This window comes from Carcharhinus amblyrhynchos, chromosome 13 (genome assembly GCF_965287045.1).
Source record: "Carcharhinus amblyrhynchos chromosome 13, sCarAmb.v2.hapA, whole genome shotgun sequence".
Classification (NCBI taxonomy): Eukaryota; Metazoa; Chordata; class Chondrichthyes; order Carcharhiniformes; family Carcharhinidae; genus Carcharhinus; species Carcharhinus amblyrhynchos.
Window position 1 is genome coordinate 56,863,072 of NC_137336.1, and position 19,313 is coordinate 56,882,384.

The 19,313-nt window shown below is 43.4% G+C and overlaps 1 protein-coding gene across 1 annotated transcript in view; it reads right to left on the reverse strand.

Annotated features, from left to right (window-relative positions):
- Positions 1–423: 423 nt before the first annotated feature.
- emx3 (empty spiracles homeobox 3) overlaps positions 424–19,313 on the reverse strand; it is a 28,992-nt gene continuing 10,102 nt past the window's right edge. Inside the window, exons 2-3 of the mRNA XM_080201126.1 lie at positions 14,141–14,325; positions 424–1,373 (exon numbers count right to left, since the gene is read on the reverse strand). Coding sequence (XP_080057252.1) covers positions 1,206–1,373; positions 14,141–14,325 — 353 coding nt within the window. The 3' untranslated portion in view covers positions 424–1,205. The remainder of the gene's footprint in view (positions 1,374–14,140; positions 14,326–19,313) is intronic.

Consider the following 19,313-nt stretch of genomic DNA (forward strand, 5'->3'; position numbering starts at 1 on the left):
TTGTGTGAAATTGTGTTTGTGAGTATATTTTGTGTGAGATTGTGTCTGTGTGTGCTGTGGGTTTCATCTTGCATGGAGGAAGTAAGATCGTAGCTTTTTTTTGATCAGTGCAATCGCCACAAACCTGTTGAAATTTACCTGCATGAAGAGGATTGGCCTAATGTTATGTTTGAATGAGTCTGTTTTGTTTCCATCTGACCACAGTCAAAACTGACCCATAGCTCTCTGTGTGTACATTGAAGACAAGCTGTCACTGAACAGGTCAGGCAGCACCTGGTCTTCCGAGTATTTTCCAGCATTTTGGGTTTTTTTTCAAATTTCAGATTTGCTGCATTTGTAGTATTTTGGATACTGATAACACTTGTTTCCAATTCCTAACTACTAGAAAGCATGTTTTTTTAATATATTTTATTGTGGAAAAAATATTTCCTTATTATTCTGTAGTACAGACACGCCATTCGTGACACACATATATTTACAACTGACAATGAAGACCATTATAAAACAGATCTATGGGAGGGGCGAGATCAGACATCAACAGGTACATCAAGAAACAGGAACCGCATAGTGTCAGTCATATACACGAGGTCCTCGGCGCTAAACTCCTACAGACCGTCCTTTTTCCTCTGTTTAAAAACCCGTAGAAACGTTTAAATCACTCACACTTTCACGTGTGTTTAGCATGAGGCCACTTTCAGTCCTTTAAGAAAAAATCCTCCGACCTAAAATGTGAAATAAAAAACACACCGACCCCGTGGCTCTATCTGAATGCTGGATACTACTTGTCAACTTTAATCAAATCCGTCTTTTAAAAAAAGAATTAAATGCTCAATGTGTAGCGAGTGGCGAGGCGGACTCCTCTCATCCCCCGCCTCTTGGTCCCAAGGCATTTCAAGAGGGGGCGACTCGTCTTCAAATTGCTGCAGTTTTTTTAATATAAAAAATCTTTTTAATTAAAGTATAATCACACGTTTGAAGTTTTGTTTTGTAGTCCGTCTTTTGTCCTAAGACTTGATTAGAAGTGGACTCGATAACTCCACATTGGGCCAGTATAATAAAAAGTGTTGGAATATATATATATATATTTATATATCTGCGTAATGATCTCTGTCCATGTGTCCGGCTGCATGGCGTGACCATTGCACGAATTATACTGAGAAGTTTGTCTGGCTTGTTCTTTGTGTTTTTTTAAATCCAAACACCCTCTAGTCTTCTGAGATGACATCAATGTCCTCTGGGCTGGTTTGTCTGGTGGCCATTCTCCACCTGTTAACGTGCTGTGTCCCTTTCCGTTTCTGCTGCGTGTCCGGGCTCTCCTCTTCCAGTTTCTGCCGCTTGTATTTAGTCCGTCTGTTCTGAAACCAGACTTTCACCTGTCGAGAGAAACAGGAAAATGTGTGAAGCTTTCCACTTCCCTTTACTGTGCATCGCAGTCAGGAGGTCACATCTGAAGACTATTTGTAACCCCCGTCCGCCACCCTCCCCGGTACTCTCTGTGATGCCGCAGTGCAGCCACGCGTGTTAACTTTACCTAAAGCTGGCTGGCTTTGAGCCCATTTTGACCTCATTTGTCCCCGTCACTTTCCCCATTCGCTTTAACGGGAGGACAAATTAGAAAAACAGAAGCAGTGTAGGCCATTCGGCTCTTTTGACCTGCTCTGCCATTCATTTTGATCATGGTTGATCAACAAACTCAGTATCTTAATTCCAGAAGGGGATAAACCCTGGGGCCACCAATTTCACCCACCCCGCAGTTGTAGCCACTCACATCCGCTTTATTTCACGCTACATCTTTAATGTTACTTCTGAAGAGATCCCACTCGCTCCCATTGACTCTCCGTGGTGAGCGAGTCCAGAAATTCACAGTCCTGGTAGCAAAGGAGAAGTGTTTTAAAAGTAAACCTACTTCTTTTTCCCATTTATACTTAAATCTCCTATACTCACATGTCAGTTCGAATAGGCTTGATTCTCACAACCTCGAGTCATACTCATCTGGCAACCTCAATCGTATCTTTCCTCTCCCTACCTTCTCATCAATGAAGGCTCCAGTTCTTCATATCTCTCCTGTTCTGCTCATCCTTTACCAATTAAGGTTTTTCTTCTCTAGTTCAATGGCATTCTCGCTGTAGCCTAGATTCCAGAACTGTGCACAATACTCCCAGTGTGCCTGATCAATACTTCATAACAGGATGCTCCATCGGACTGCTCTCTATCTTTTAGATAGCCTAACCGTCCATTCACTCTTTGTTTTGGTAGCAACCAAATATTGACTTGGTGTGCTGATGGACCATGGTCATGTACAGCACAGGAGGGGGCCATTCGGTCCATCGAGTCCGAGTCTGTACAGCAAAGCAGTCCAACCGACCTGTTCTCGCTTTCACATCCCTCCGTTTAATATATTCCCCCAATAATCGTGCATCCGTCCTAAGAACGGGGCTTTGCTATTCTACATGGAATTATCCACACAGCTCTCTACAAAGTCTGAGTCCCCTGCTGCTTCCCTTTATCTTTCACCATAACAATCAGTCCTGATATTTTCACAGACCCGGTTGTCTCGATTGTGCCGGGCTCCTCTATTCTGTCTGCAAATATCTGCCCGAGCGATAGGAAAAGGAAAGGATTTGTATTTGTAATGTAAGGCGGCACGGTGGCACAGTGGTTAACACTTCTGCCTCACAGTGCAACGACCCAGTTTGCACGTTCACCCGGTGTCTACGTAGGTTTCCTCCCGGTGTTCCGGTTTCCTCCCATAGCACAAAGATGTGTGGGGTTAGATTGATTGGCCATGCTAAATTGACCCTAATGTCAGGGGGGATTAGCAGGGTAAATGTGTGGGAATAGGGCCTGGGTGGGATTGTGGTCCGTACAGACTTGATGGGCCGAATGTTGTCCTTCTGTACTATAGGAATTCTATGATTCTTTTGCAACTGCAGAGTGTCCCGGTGAAATTTGCAGTAAATGGAAGGACTTTGGAGATCACTGTTGTAAAGTAGAAAACGTGGTAACCAATCTGTACGCAACAAGATCCCACACTCAGGCATGAGCTAAATCAGCAGAGTCATCTGTCTTTAGCGATGCTGGCTGAGAAATAAATGTGTTCAACGCATTTGAAGATCACCCTGATCTTTTGTCTTGGGTACCCTCTGGATAAGAGCTGATCTTAGCCCTTTGTGATATCTTCATATTCAACCCTGTTTCCATCTCACAATTCTGCAGATCGCCTCCTCCTTAGCCAGGTGAAAAACATTGTTATTTTTCTTCCTATCCTTTAGTTGACTGAGATTATGTATTATATCATTCCAGTTACCAGTCTCTTCTGGAATTTTCCCCAATTCCGATTCCAATCCCTGCACCCAAAACGTCAACTCATCCCGTCTCTCTACAGATGCAGCTCAAGCTTGCAAAGCTATTTTTTTTCAGATTTTTTTTTGGTTCATAGGGTGGGGCGTTTAAGATTCAACTATACTGCTGTGGATCTGGACTAACTTGTAATAGGCCAGACCATGTAAGGATGGCGGATTTCCTTCCCGAATGGGCATTAGTGAACCAGATGGGTTTTTACGACAATGCACAATGGTTTCATGGCCATCATAAACTACTATTTCTTAAATTCGAATTTCACCATCTGCCATGGTGGAGCAGAGCATTAGGCTGAATCTCTGGTCCAATGACTATACCACAATGCCATTACCTTCCCTTAAGGACTAGTTGGTTGAAACAAACATGTTTCAGCGATAAAAGCAAAATATTGCGGATGCTGGAATCTGAAACAAAAATGGAAACTGATGGAAAATCTCAGCAGGTCTGACAGCATCTGACAGAGCACTGACCAAGGGTCATCCAGGCTTGAAACGTTGGCTCTGTTCTCCCTCCAAGACCCGCTGAGATTTTCCAGCATTTTCTGTTTTTAGGGATTCCTTTTGTCATACTCTACATCCGGGATGTTTTCCTTTCGCACATTCTGTTTCTTATATCAATCCAACTCAACACACTGCTGTCAATGACCTGGCTACAGAACTCCTTTTCTCAGAGAGCATAAAACATCTTGACTAAAAATCCATCTTTCTCCGATGCACTTACTTACCCTCTATTTCATCTTTAATTATCAAGACGTTTATCGTCCTTTTCTGCAATGGAGTTTTATTTCATTAATCCATGTCAATTCTTATCAATCGACTTCCGTCTCCCTAATGACTCTTCTGCCTTGATCATTCCTTCTGGAGTGTCCTAAAATTTACTATTAATGTGAAACTAATCAATCTAGAGCAATCCAGATTCTCCCTGCTCGTTTTATTTCAGTAAGAAATCTCACAACACCAGGTTAAAGTCCAACAGGTTTATTCGGTAGCAAACGCTACTAGCTTTCGGAGCGCTAGCTGCTTCTTCCTCAGGCGAGTGGCTACCCCCAGTCCAACGCCGGCATCTCCACATCACATTTTATTTTAAACATATTATCGTTTCCCCAGACCCCCATAGCTAACCAGTCACTGTTTTTTCGTGCTAACGTTTCTGTTTGTAGTTCTTTGCGTTTCCGGGAACCGGGAGGGAGGGGGGTCGGGGCTGGGGGAGGGAGGGGGGTTGGGGTTGAGGGGGGAGGGGGTTGGGGGTGAGAAATGAGTCATCCCTCATTTATTTCCTTTTTTAATCAAGCACCCAGACCTTGGCTGGATATTAAGGTGAATTGCAACGCTCACCTCAATCTGTTCTGGAATATCAATGTTCTTGCTGATCCTAAATTGTTCCTTTCCCTCATGGAGCTAAATTATGTATTTTTTTATTTACTGGGTTTAGTCAAGCACTTGAAATGAAACTGAAACTAAGCGTTTTTTGCCGTAACGGGCGGGCGGTCGGGGATTGCGATGGCATAGTGGGAATACTTCTGGGCTAGTATCGAGTTCAAATCCTGCCATAGACTCTGGAGGAATTGAAATGCAATTACTTTCTAGAACTGGAATGAAATATTGGTCTCATTACTAATAATAATCTACTGGATTGCCACAAAAAAAGTCTGGTTCACTAATAGCCTTCAGAGGAGAAATAACAGAATCTGCCGTCCTAATAGGGTCTAACCTATCGGTGTCTCCAATCTACAGCAATAAACCGGCCTCTGGAAAGACAAACCATTCTGTTCCAGGCTGCTCACCTGCCACCTATTCAAAGGGCAATTAGGGATGGACAATAAATGCTGGCCTGACCAGTAACGACCACATCCCAAGAAGAATAAAATTAAACTTGCAATCCTAACCTAATAAAGAATCTTGTAATCCTAATTTTCCACCAAGTTTTTATTCACTTATGTGCTCGTTGTAAAGGTCGCAATGTACCTCCTCCATTCTAATTCGTTGTCCTGGACTAAATCCAAACACATCAAATCGTTCCTCATCCACTTCATTCAATTCGACCCAGATGAGATCAGAGTGGATACTCAAAAGTTCACACAATTTCCTTTTCCAGTATGCAGCATGCTGGAACTAATTGATCCGCGGCTCCCAACGTAACTTCGGCAAAAACCTTAGAGAAACGTCGTAAATTGAGGGAGCCATAGCGATATGTGGATGTCGCTGACATATATAACAAATAGTTTGTCCGCGGTGCCTCCCTTGTAAGGAACCGCCTTGAGTAAGATACAGAACGAATGTTTACGATTGGTCTTAGCAAAGTCGATGGGCTGAGTGGCCTACATCTGCTCCTATGTCTTATGGTCTGACTCTGAGGGTTTTTAACATGCCGTTTCCACAGGTCAGGTTTGTATTATTGAGAGCTGGCCATCAAATATGCAAATACACATGGTTCAGGAAGGAGTTTAAGATGGAGGAGTAAGGGGGTGGGGGGGGCGTCTCTTCATTGTTAACCAGTCTTAGAAAGCTTCATGATCGATCCAATATTAAGTAAATGGAAAGTAAAAGATTCACTCTCCCAAATCGACCCCTCCCGACCTTCAGTATCTAGTGTGAATAGTCTCATTGCTGCTAATGCGTTCATTTCACAATACATTCCTCTTGGACGTCACTTTCAAACAAAAAGATCCAAGTGTCACTTGAGATCATCTGAGAATTGACCAATCCTCCTTTGTGTCTGATATCACCTCCTGATTTCACTTTGCTGGAATTCTTGGTCCTGCCTTTTCCCCCGGAATCTGAGAGGGTTCATCAGAACCGCAGTAAACGGAGTTTTGCTAAACTCCCGAGAGTTCTGAAGCAGAAATAAATACCATTTATCTTCTGTACAAACATCTCACTCAGGGACCCGCAAGTACATTTTAATTAATAGCAAGCCGACATGTTTTCAGTTTCATTTGCACATAGAACCCAGGGCGTCAACACTCAATTTATGATAATCATTAAAAAAAATACCGCATCGAGGATTATTCGTACCAACATACACTAGTTTATTTATTTTCTCAAATAGGCAATCCAATAGTTGTATTCTGCTTTTGTGCGTCCATTTGCCCCATTATCTGACATAGCCTAGAAAGTCCTGCTAACTGACCGGTTTGAATGCACCGTTTATGTTTAGTGCATATTGTATATAAAATACTCTGGTACTTAACATCATATATATCTACCGTTGGTGAATCGGGGCTTCTATTCATCAAACTATACATAATATATATATCAAGCCCAATTCATATATTATCCAAGTGTACGTATATATAAATGCAGATCTGGGGCACTGTTTAATCGGGATTTCTGTGGAGAACGCCGAACAAGCCGAAACCGTGGAGTCAAACAAAACTCCGCACCGCAGCGAAATAATCCCCGCAGAATGCTGTGCTGTGGCGCTGGCAGCTTCAGAAGGAGATAGCGGCTCCTCTGCCTGCACTGAGAGGAACAGTTGAGAATGAGTAGAATGTGAATTAAGAGTTGTATCAAACAGACGCGTTTGAATTCCGCGTGCTTGAATTTCGAGAGTTGTACAGCTGGAGTGAACAATCTGAGTTTAGGCAATTTGCTGATCAGTTAGTGGAGGCAATACACGCAGACATCACGCTCATTGCAGGGAATAAATAGCCTGATTGTCTTTCCCAATTCAATCAGAGCCCGATTCATCCTGTAAATGTCTACCTGGAGAGATGAAAACGGAATCAGAACGGAACCGCTGTAGCTACCCGCGCTCAGTGAGAGGGCTCTGAGCTATTTTCTCAAATGTGTCGCGGAATACAAGGAACATGTGGAGAACCACACAAAAAAACTGCAGAACGCGTTGTGTGCCTGAACAATTTACAATGGACTTGCGCGGATGAGTTTTTATTACACATAAACATTTAAATATTGAACCCATTATAAATATGTCATTACACATTTACGGATGCTGTTTGTGTGGATCGAATGACACGTTTCATATTGTATTTAAAGGGCTTTGAAATTTCACGGGGGGGTGGGGCGAACGAAGTGTTTGATAAACGCACATATCCCTAAAGCCTTGTCCTGTAAATGATATTTTTCCCAGATATTAAAAATTCGAGTGTGCCTGCGCACAGTTATTGGTTGTTAATTTAGGAGAATTGTTCCACCGTTGAACAGAGATGGGTATTTTAATCGGCTATGTCGAGTGGTGGTGAATTCTCCTTAGAGTGTTTTTTGTACAACCATCGCTTCCCTAAAGGGTATTTTTTACAGGGTCTGGGAAAGACCAGGCCGGCTGGACTAGTGAAATATCCAGTAATATTTAGACGCTATTTGATGGAAGCCCACAACTGAAATAACAGCGAGCGGTATTATTGAAGGGAGGGAGGCACACAGACTGCTGCGAATGAGCCCTCTGGAACTGGCAGGTGATTCCGCAAGGAGCCTCCAACTTTATCCGAGTTACTTTCAACCTTCTCCCCCAGCCAATACCTTTTTTTATGACACGCGGAATTTCTTGCATATTATTTTTCTGTCAAAGCCAGCCAAAAATACATTCTCCCACCTCTATGCCTTTTAACTCTACTTTCTTCTATTCATTCACAGGGTCTTCCCACCCCCTCCGCAGTATCCGTGTTGTAAAGAAATTGAACTGCAGGGAACCCCGGCGTTTTATTTGAAGAAGGGCACATAACCATTGCACCGAGTGAATGGTGAAGGGATTAGCCTTATCCCCCCTCTTACTTTCATTACAGAAGGGATCTTTATTTCACACACTGCGCCGAGCATTTCTTTCAATCCCCGGTACTCATGCACAACTCGAACACTTTTTTTTTCTGTTCTGTTTAGGGGCTAAAACGCGATCGGCCTCCCGCTCCCAGAATTAACCGAATCGGAGCCACCTTTAGTTTGTTTTGGCAGACCTGAAGTGGGCTGTAAAATGAATGCGGTTAACAGTCAGGAGAATAAGCAGAGCTCCGGCCTGTGGGCTGCTTAGCGGTGCCCCCGATATAGACTTCAAGGTCTTTTGCCCCAGTCGAGTGGACACTGGTTTTCCCCTGTGGCATTCAGCCTAGAGTGAGGGTAAATTAATAACCCAGTGAAAGTTTTCCGTTCATCTTCTAGCGGCATTTCAGTTGCTCGTTTTATTTATTTTTAACTTGTCCCAGAAAAGCGGATTAAAGCATAAACCAATTGAAGGCGAGAAAGCCCATTCCTCTCAGGAACTTTGCTTTTCTCAGCAGCCGAACCGAATGCCCCTGATCCAATATCCCAAAACATGCCTATGTCCCATCCGGCATGTTCCTGGGCGACTGTGATATATCTGTAGGATATATGTCAAAATATGTGTCTCTGGTAGTGTTATCGACAGTACAGCCTTACTAAGGGAGTATTGTAGGCACCTTGAGACGGAACGCGCACACATGGAAAGTTTTGAAATCCGATTTGGGTTAGTTTCGTTCGAAGGTTTTGTAGCATTAGCCCATTTGCTCAACCGGTGGCAAGTTAATAAACTGGTGTCAGAGTGCTGGATAAGAAACTAGTACGTTGCTGGCCTGAGGGCAGAACGTCTGGGTTGATTAGTTTTATTTTGCATTGTACCGATTTTTCAAATAGAGATGAGTAGTGGCCGAGTTGGCATTGCGGCTGCACGTAGCAACTGTCCCTTTAAAGGGAACAGAAGGTCTATTCCGTAAATGCTGAGCCAGAACAGACCTGTAAACGGATACGCCCGACAAGATTAAGCACTTGGGGGTGGGGGGGGGGGGGGGGGGGGGCTTGATTCGTTCTTCAAAAAGGCTTCCAGATATTGTACATTTTCAACTAATCAGGGGCAGAAAGTGGATCAAATTTGCCCTCGCATGAAAGGAACCCCAGAATCTCTACAGTACAGAAGGAGGCCATTCGGTCCATCGAACCTATACCGACAACAATCCCACCTAGGCCCTGTCCCCGTAACCCCACATATTTATCCTGCTAATCTCCCTGACAGTAAGGGGCAATTTAACATCTTTGGATCGTGAGAAGAAACCGGAGCAGCCGGAGGAAACCCACGCAGACACGGGGAGAATGTGTTAACTCTACACAATCGAGGCCGGGTCCCTGGCGCTGTGAAGCTGCAGTGCCGCCCAATGGTCCCTCACCAGCTTTCTAGTGTCAGCAGCTTCCTGTTGGACTTTTGAGTCCATGACATTGCAAAAGTTCAACGTTTATTACCACAAATGCATGTTTGAACATACTGTTGTTTGACTTCCAATAACGTCGGCTCTTTAAAGCAAACATTCAGAGTGACCCCCGCGGTTCTGTATTCCAAATGTCATTTTATTTGGGGGTAATATTTATATTGAGTGATTGGGCCGACTCGTGTATGTGCACTCAATTCTGTTACAACTACAGGGGCAGTCAATAATATTCCTTGGTTGATATTTGGCCACACCACGTAAACAGCAGTGAAACAAAGGTGTCCCTTCTTTATTGCTGTACATGGCGTCCTGATCTCCTTTTATTTTGGTCATTAGTACTGGGTACAACAACCACATAACCAACCCCTTACAGCTGGACAAGTTGTTATAAGATCTCTGTCAGATGGGGTTTTCTATCACTCCTGATGCCAATAACTTATTTGACATTCGTTCGTTTTCCCTGACAACTGGTTCTAGTCAAAATTAAATACAGATAATTTATAAAATAAATGCTGAAATATTAATTAACCAGAAACAGAAATAAATGCTAAGAAAGTATTGGTGGACCAGTGGTTAGAATTGTAATATTTAGAAGCAATTGAGCCTTGATTGACAAGTGTGTGTTTGACCCACACGAAACACCGGAAAATAGACTTGGGCCTGACACCGAAATGGTCTGAACATCTGAGTTAGAATTCCTCATGAGTCCAAAGTCATTTCCTCCTTTTTCTAGCCCATGAGTTTGAAGTGATTTTGGATCTAGTTTGTATAATACAAGTATAAGAATAAATATGATGGAATTGAAACCTATAAATAAGGGTGTGAATAGCCATGGGCGGTGGTTTGATCTAGTGCTGACCTGGGATTCCCTGTCAAACGATAATAATCTGACTTCTGCTGTTAAAGCTAAAAATCCACAACATATCTGCAAACTGATCGCTTTTTGTAAATGTATTAAAATGAAAGTCATTTATTTTAAATATGTGCATTGCATAATACGATTCCCTACAACTGAATTTTCCAATTCGCTTTGAAGATTGGGGGGGGGGAGGTGGGGAAATGTGAATGAAATGAAATGTAATTCGGTTCCTGTGTCTGTGACTATGGACCAGTATATGTAAGTCAGTTCATTTCCGCCACTGTGCCTGGGTACATGTGTGTTTTGTGTTTCTGGATTTCTATTTATAAGTGCTTGTGTCTATACATCTGCGTCTGTTTATTCCTGACCCTGTCTTTGCGTGTTATGTCTAAGGATTTGTATTTGGACGTCAGTGTATGACTGTGCCCGTGTCTCAGTGTGTGTTACCGTGGATGTGTATGAGAGTCAGTGTCTGTCTGTACCTGTGACTCTGGCTGTGTTTAAGGATCTGTATGTACGAGTCGATGCATTTCCCTGTGTTCGTATTTTTGTATGGATTTCCATCTGTGTCAGTATATTCCTCTACCTGTGTTTGTCTCAATCGGTCTGTGTATGCCAGTTTATTTCTCTGTCTGTGTCTAGGATCTATGCATGTATGTCAATGCATGTTTATATCAGTATTTGTGTGTGTGTATGGGCTTCTTAAGTGTGTGTTTCTCTGGGCCTGTTTGTGCATGTCAATATATATTTAAATCAGTATTTGCGTGTGTACATGGGTCTGTTTGTGCATGCCAATATATATTGACATCGGTATTCGTGCGTATCTGTTGACTTCTATGGACCGGCATATATGTCAATAAAAATTTACATCGGTATTTACGTGGGTGTGTATGGACCTGCTTGTGTATGTCAATATATATTTACATAGGTTTTTTGCAAGTGTGCGTGTGTGTCTGTACGTTTGAATCTATATATTTCAGCGGCTGTGTGTGCACTTCTGACTCTGAACGGTTTTGTCTTTGTCAGAAAAAGTCTTTTTGAAAACCCCTTCAGCCTGGCAATATCCATTTGGGCGATGTTAAATTAACTTCTAAGCTCCTTCTACAAAGTACAGCCCTCCCAAAGAACACACTTGCAACATTTTGGCCTTTTTTCCCCAATTAGATTCCTTGGAACTACTATCAAACCAGAATTCTGGGATGGATTTTAATTTCTTTGTGAGACAGGTTGGGAGTTGGTTAATATTAGCATATAACTTTGTCCTATGTTCTCTTTTCTCTTCCAGATTCTGGATCGCCGACAAGGGGAGGTTAAAAGCAGCTCACGTCTCCTTCAAAAGGCGGCTGGTCTTTCAAGCTTTCATCTGAAAGCCGTTATAGACGAACTCGCGTCCAGGCCGTCACAAAAGGGCTGGGCGGCAATTTAAATAGATCACAGACAGACACGGGACCATCCCCACCCTCACCACCGCTACACTGTCTCCTCGCCTGGCTCATTCTATCCTTGATAGCCGCAGCTGAAAATGTGTATCGGAAATGTTCCATCGGACATGCCCTGCCTCTATTCAGAATACTGCTGACCCATTCCCAAAATGACTGAAAATCATTTACAAATTTCAACCCTCTTTGGGTTAGATTACTTGAAATGTGATCACTGTTAGTGATCCGCACGGATAGAGGATGGAAGCAATTCGCGGTGTTAATACATTGTTTTATGTATCCATTATCCTTTATTGATAAATGGAGAGTAGATAACTTGTTCATTTCACATTCCTAAATGCTGAAGTGCCCCCGGTATTAATATATTATGGTCCCCATGTCGTTGGCGCTGTGACTATGGTGTATGGAAGGTCCCTTTTACAATTACAGTCAGAATCAACAACCACTCGATCAGATTTTTTCCCCTAGTTGATCTTCATTGCACTAGCTGACTTGGGACAACTACTGCAGTGTTCATCATGCAGAGAACTGCTATCGATGTGTCCCTCAGTTTAGTGCAAGATTAAAGTGACACACTATTCGAATAATTTGGTCGTAGAATTGCGGGATAAATATTTCAGCCAATGTTTTTATACGGGCGCACAAATGTCACCAGTTTATATTAATTATCAATGCAGCTCACTCCAAACACAGGCAACCGTGATCTCGGCAACTATCACGCAGCTTTCTTTAAACAAAATCCCAATGGGCCACCCATGCCACATGGCATCATGCAGAATACCAGGGCAAAATCAATTGCTGTATTAAATTCCAATAAAACGAGTTATTTCCCATCCATCCTCATTGTAGCGAGAATGCTAAGCATTTTAACGCACAGTCTGGATACAAACAAACCTCTTGATTATTCATGTTTACAGTATTCAACACACTGAATATTCTAAATCCTCCCCCATCCCTTTCACTCGAGTACTGCAATGCTGTATCCAATAAATTTACACATTAGCGCCTTCTGCAACTTATCCTCTTTTTGGATCATTTTATCACACTACAGTTTTGATTCAGACCTTGTTGCAGAATCGCTGTTTAAACAGACTGAGGAGTACATTCTAACACATGTATTTGTTCATATGCAGTCTGTCCAAACGCCAAGCCAACTGATAAATACTGACATTGCTTTTGTCAGCACTGTACAATTCTAGGGATGCGGATTTAACTGTATCCGAATGTTCCACCCGTTTTCCTATTCTGACACTTGGTCCTTAGTAAGAGGCGAATCATTCCTGCTTGTCATTTTGATGGTTAGTGCTTTTATTTTGGAACATGTGACCTGTTACATTAGTAAAATGTGAGAGTTTCCATTTTACATCGGGCTGAGCATGGAGATGGCACAATGATCACAAGAAACCCATGCTACAGCAACACTTGCACATGTCGACAGAATGTTCCATTTATTACCACTGGTATGTAATTTGTCTTCCCGGTTTGTAACAGCGTTCACCATTAAACATGATACACACAGCGTCCACCATTGAACATGATACACTTCCCTCTCAGTTTAAATCGAACCGTCCTCATGAAGGGCATTTTTAAAAATCGTAAATGCAACAATCTGAAAGACCGCAGGTATTCGGGTATTAAACAGGTGCAACGATAAACTCGTTGCCTGACACTTGACACATTGCTGACAGGGTCTGTACATACTAGGTTAGTTCTGCGTTGCCCCTCCCATTAAATCCAATCATGCCATCGAACGGCAATGCTCGGATATTTGTGGAATGTTCTCTTAATTTAACGGGAACCCCCCGGGTATTTTCATTGAATTATTTGGATTTGTTTTATGTTCTGTATAAAGAATAACTATTTGATTAGTTAACCAATACCTATATCAAGCTGTCTGCAAACAACTGGGGAAGGAGTAGTGGAACATTTACTCAACAGGCAACTGCTTCACATTATACAAACCCGCCTGGGTGGGGGGGGGGCGTCTTTGTGTGGAATCATACAGCTTAGAAGAGGGGTATTCGGCCCATCGCCCACGTTAGCACTGAGAAAGAATTCTCCAATTAGTCATAGTCCAGTGCACTTCTCCCATCGTCCTGCCAATGTCTCATTTTCAACTAAACATCCATTCCCTTATGCAAGTTGTTGTTGAGTGTGCTGGCACCACCCCTTCTCCGAGTGCACTCTACAGCCACAAATCGCAGCCTGAAATAAACATTCTCAATACACCCTCCCTCCAACCACGTTTCTTCCTGCCAAACCCAAGTATCAATCCGCCCCGCTCTCTCTAGCTGTCTACTTCAACGTTCTTACCTGGGTCTCTGTAAGACACAAGCTGTTTGCTAATTGTTTTCTCTCGGCTCCCACCACATAGTGATTTTTCTCGAAGGCTCGCTCTAATCTCAGGAGCTGGGACGGAGAGAAGGCCGTTCGAATCCGCTTAGGTTTTCTGGTGAAAGGGCCGTGAAGGAGCAAGCCCTCGGCTCCCCCCTCACTACCTACAAACAAAACAACAACAAAAAAAATGATAAGTGTATTAGGAGGAATTCGTTTCCGATTGCTCCAGCGTGAGATTTTTCTTCTGCTTGGAAAATATGATCAAGAATAATGACTGGATATTTATTGTGTGTTCTGTACTCATAAGTGATTGTAATTGCACACAGACTGCTGTCACTACACTTTAACATATTGGGAGCCATACACTAGCAGAAATCGCACTTCAGCCAATATGCTTTATTTCTGTGCCAATCCGCGTGCTACTTTTAATTTATCACCTCAAATTGTTCCACAAGCATCATTAACGACCGACCTGTTAACAGCAATACATCGCTCTAGTGTTGTACGGTTCAAAATGCTCTTTCCAGGTATCAGCCACCTTTGGAGGGACAATATCGACAATTACATCGCTGAGTCTTTCCCGGGGGCTAAGTGGATTTGATCCCGATTTTTCACGCGCTGCGCTTCACTCAAATCTCGAGTGGGCGACACTGATATAATTAACTCACCATCGACCTGATATTAATATGTATCTATGAATTCTAAACCGCTAAGCTTATTTACGTAGCTCTGTATTAAGCTGTCCTGTCAAGGAGACAAATGAAACGGGTCCAACCAATATACTTTTTGCAACAAAGCAATTAGCATTAAATACGAATGGTTATTAATTGTATGGTTATTAATATCTGGGCCGTTGCTGTACCATTATAAAAGTGTTATATATTAGATATGCGCAGTGTAATTAAACACTATTACACTGCAATATGCCAACAAAATTCACACCTTAAAAGGAAAAGAAAAAGAACACTGGTATTGGCACAGTTCCCATTTAATCAACAACATCACTACCAGATTTAAGATCAGCAGAAACTGTAATCTTACTTTGGACCTAAACTTAATTAAATCCGCAACCGTTTGTTTAGTGAATATAGTTAGGGCTCCGTTTTGGATGAGTATAAATTATGTCTCAGTTTGTGAGTTCAGAGTTGTCTCGTTGAAAATTATCAGGGAGTACAGGATTGCATTGGGATTATGATAAAGAATAGCGGTGCACATATCTTTGGAATTCGTTAGCTCTAAATTTAGGGCTAGCGGAAACTATAGTGTGGGAATTAGAGAATAGCTTGACACAAGGGTTGGATTCGGTTTGAAGGTTGGAGTTGGAGTTAATGCTTGATTTAAGAATTGGCATTACGGAATGATTTAAGGGTTAGGGTCGGGGCTGGTTTAATGGTTAGGGTCGGGGCTGGATTAAGGGTTAGGATTACGATTGGTTTAAAAGTTAGAGTTCAGATTGGTTTAACGGTTAGAGTCGGGGCTGGTTTAAATATTAGGGTCAGGATTGTAGCTCATTTAAGTTTGAATGTTAGGGTCAGGGCTGGTTAAGAGTTAGGGTTGGGGTTGGATTAAGGGTTAGGGTGCGGGCTGGTTTAAGGGTTAGTGTTGGGGTTGGTTTAAGGGTTTGGGTTTGGGTTAGCTAATGGGTTAGGGTTGGGTTAAGGTTAGGCTGATTTAAATGTCAGGATTAGGGTTGGTTTAAGGGTTAGGGTTAGGATTGGGGCTCATTTGAAGGTTAGGGTTTGGGTTGGTTTAAGGGTTAGGGTCGGGGCTGGTTTAAGGATTAGGGTTGGGTTGTTTTAAGGGTTAGGGTCGGGGCTTTTTAAGAGTTAGAGGCAGGGCTGGTTTAAAATGTCATGATTAAGGTTGGTTTAAGGGTTTGGGTTAGGGTTGGGGCTTGTTTAAAGGTTAGGGTTGGGATTGGTTTAAGGATTAGGGCTGGAGTTTGTTTAAGGGTTGCAGTTGAGATTGGTTTAATGGTTAGGGTTGTGGTTGGTTTAAGGGTTAGGTTCAGGGTTAGGGTCGTGGTTGGTTTAACGATTAGGGTCAGGCTGGTTTACAGATTACAGTTGGGGCTGGTTTAAGGGTTAGGGTTCAGATTGGTTTATGGGTTAGGGTTGGGGCTGGTTTAAGGGTTAGGATTAGAGTTGTTTAGGGTTGGGTTAAGGTTTCTTGTTGGGCTGGTTTGTTTAAGGGTTAGAGTCGGGGCTAGTTTAAATGTTAGGGTCAGGGTTAGGGTTAGGATTGGAGCTCATTTAAGGGTTAGGGTTCGGGGCCAGTTTAAGGGTTAGGATCAGGGCTGGTTAAGAGTTAGGGTTGGGGTTGGTTTAAGGGTTAGGGTTGGGACTGGTTTAAGGGTTAGCGTCAGGGCTGGTTTAAAGGTTAGTGTTCAGATTGGTTTATGGGTTAGGGTTGGGTTAAGGTTAGGGTTGGGGCTAGTTTAAGGATTAGGGTCAGGGTTGGTTTAGGGGTTAGGGTTAGGGTTAGGGCTGGGTAAGAGTTAAGTTTGGGGCTGGTTTAAGAGTTAGGGTCAGGTTAAGGGTTAGGATTAGGGCTGGTTTAAGGGTTAGGGTCAGGTCTGGTTTAAAGGGTTAGGGTCGGAGCTGGTTTAAAGGGTTAGGGTCGGAGCTGGTTTAAAGGGTTAGGGTCGGAGCTGGTTTAAGGGTTAGGGTCGGAGCTGGTTTAAGGGTTAGGGTCGGAGCTGGTTTAAGGGTTAGGGTCGGAGCTGGTTTAAGGGTTAGGGTCGGAGCTGGTTTAAGGGTTAGGGTCGGAGCTGGTTTAAGGGTTAGGGTCGGAGCTGGTTTAAGGGTTAGGGTCGGAGCTGGTTTAAGGGTTAGGGTCGGAGCTGGTTTAAGGGTTAGGGTCGGAGCTGGTTTAAGGGTTAGGGTCGGAGCTGGTTTAAGGGTTAGGGTCGGAGCTGGTTTAAGGGTTAGGGTCGGAGCTGGTTTAAGGGTTAGGGTCGGAGCTGGTTTAAGGGTTAGGGTCGGAGCTGGTTTAAGGGTTAGGGTCGGAGCTGGTTTAAGGGTTAGGGTCGGAGCTGGTTTAAGGGTTAGGGTCGGAGCTGGTTTAAGGGTTAGGGTCGGAGCTGGTTTAAGGGTTAGGGTCGGAGCTGGTTTAAGGGTTAGGGTCGGAGCTGGTTTAAGGGTTAGGGTCGGAGCTGGTTTAAGGGTTAGGGTCGGAGCTGGTTTAAGGGTTAGGGTCGGAGCTGGTTTAAGGGTTAGGGTCGGAGCTGGTTTAAGGGTTAGGGTCGGAGCTGGTTTAAGGGTTAGGGTCGGAGCTGGTTTAAGGGTTAGGGTCGGAGCTGGTTTAAGGGTTAGGGTCGGAGCTGGTTTAAGGGTTAGGGTCGGAGCTGGTTTAAGGGTTAGGGTCGGAGCTGGTTTAAGGGTTAGGGTCGGAGCTGGTTTAAGGGTTAGGGTCGGAGCTGGTTTAAGGGTTAGGGTCGGAGCTGGTTTAAGGGTTAGGGTCGGAGCTGGTTTAAGGGTTAGGGTCGGAGCTGGTTTAAGGGTTAGGGTCGGAGCTGGTTTAAGGGTTAGGGTCGGAGCTGGTTTAAGGGTTAGGGTCGGAGCTGGTTTAAGGGTTAGGGTCGGAGCTGGTTTAAGGGTTAGGGTCGGAGCTGGTTTAAGGGTTAGGGTCGGAGCTGGTTTAAGGGTTAGGGTCGGAGCTGGTTTAAGGGTTAGGGTCGGAGCTGGTTTAAGGGTTAGGGTCGGAGCTGGTTTAAGGGTTAGGGTCGGAGCTGGTTTAAGGGTTAGGGTCGGAGCTGGTTTAAGGGTTAGGGTCGGAGCTGGTTTAAGGGTTAGGGTCGGAGCTGGTTTAAGGGTTAGGGTCGGAGCTGGTTTAAGGGTTAGGGTCGGAGCTGGTTTAAGGGTTAGGGTCGGAGCTGGTTTAAGGGTTAGGGTCGGAGCTGGTTTAAGGGTTAGGGTCGGAGCTGGTTTAAGGGTTAGGGTCGGAGCTGGTTTAAGGGTTAGGGTCGGGGTTCATTTAAGGGTTAGGGTCGGGGTTCATTTAAGGGTTAGGGTCGGGGTTCATTTAAGGGTTAGGGTCGGGGCCAGTGTCAGTTTAAGGGTTAGCATTAGGGTTGGAATAAAGGTTAAGGTTCAGCTTGTTTTCAAGTTTTGAATCTGGGTTGGTTTAATAGTTAAAGAGTTATGGTCAGAGCTGGTTTAAGGGTTAGTGTTGGGGCTGGTTTAAGGGTTGAAATTGGGGTTGGTTTAAGGGTTAGAATTGGGGCTAGTTTAAGGGTTGGGGTTAAGGGTTAGTTTTGGTGTAATGTTCGGGTCAGCGCTGGTTTAAGGATTAGGGCTGGGGTTGGTGTAAGTGTGACGGTTGGGATTTACTGAAGGGTTAATGTTGTGGTTGGTTTCAGGGTTAGGAGTTAGATTTGGTTTAATGGTTAGGATTGGCTTGTTTTAAGAGTTGAGAGTTGAGGCTATTTTAAGGGTTCTTGATGGGTTAGTTTATACCATAGTTTCTGTTCATTTTGTATCCATAATAGGTCGATGCTCTATATGTATTTAACCTGTACACTAAACTCTGTCTGCAGACTACAAAATTACATTTCACATCCAGTGATTGGCATTTGTTGGTCACCAAAAAGTTCTCAAATCAATGACCACAATCACAGATGTGATGTAAATAAGAGCACAACGCTTGCATCATTGGCAAACCTCTATCATGTTAGACATTCAGATTTGTTTGGCTGGTCAGCATTCTGCATAAAGAGGCAAAAAGAATTGCTGCTAATTGCAGGTCTGATATTGTTCATAACATAAAGCATCAGGAATCCATATACATTTCAAAAATACATTTTCTTCTACACATTGGACAGCAGACACACCACATTTCTTAATCATTTACGACCTGCTCAGTAAATAGTGGAAAGTCCTGCTCCTCATCCTTCCCCAGACTACCGTTTGACCTATGGCATAAATATGATAACAGTCATTGACGACCACCAGTAAAGAGTCTTTAAAGCTTCTCAAATCAGTTTTCTAGTCAGTTAATCGGGGACATCATTCATTCATTAATCCAGGAATGCAGTGCAATTTTTGAAGGAAGTTACAAGGAATTACTCTCATTTTATCAACCAGATGCTGGCACCCAAGTAACCGCACTGTGGGGAAATGTGACCTGGTATTTTTTGGGGGTGAGAGGG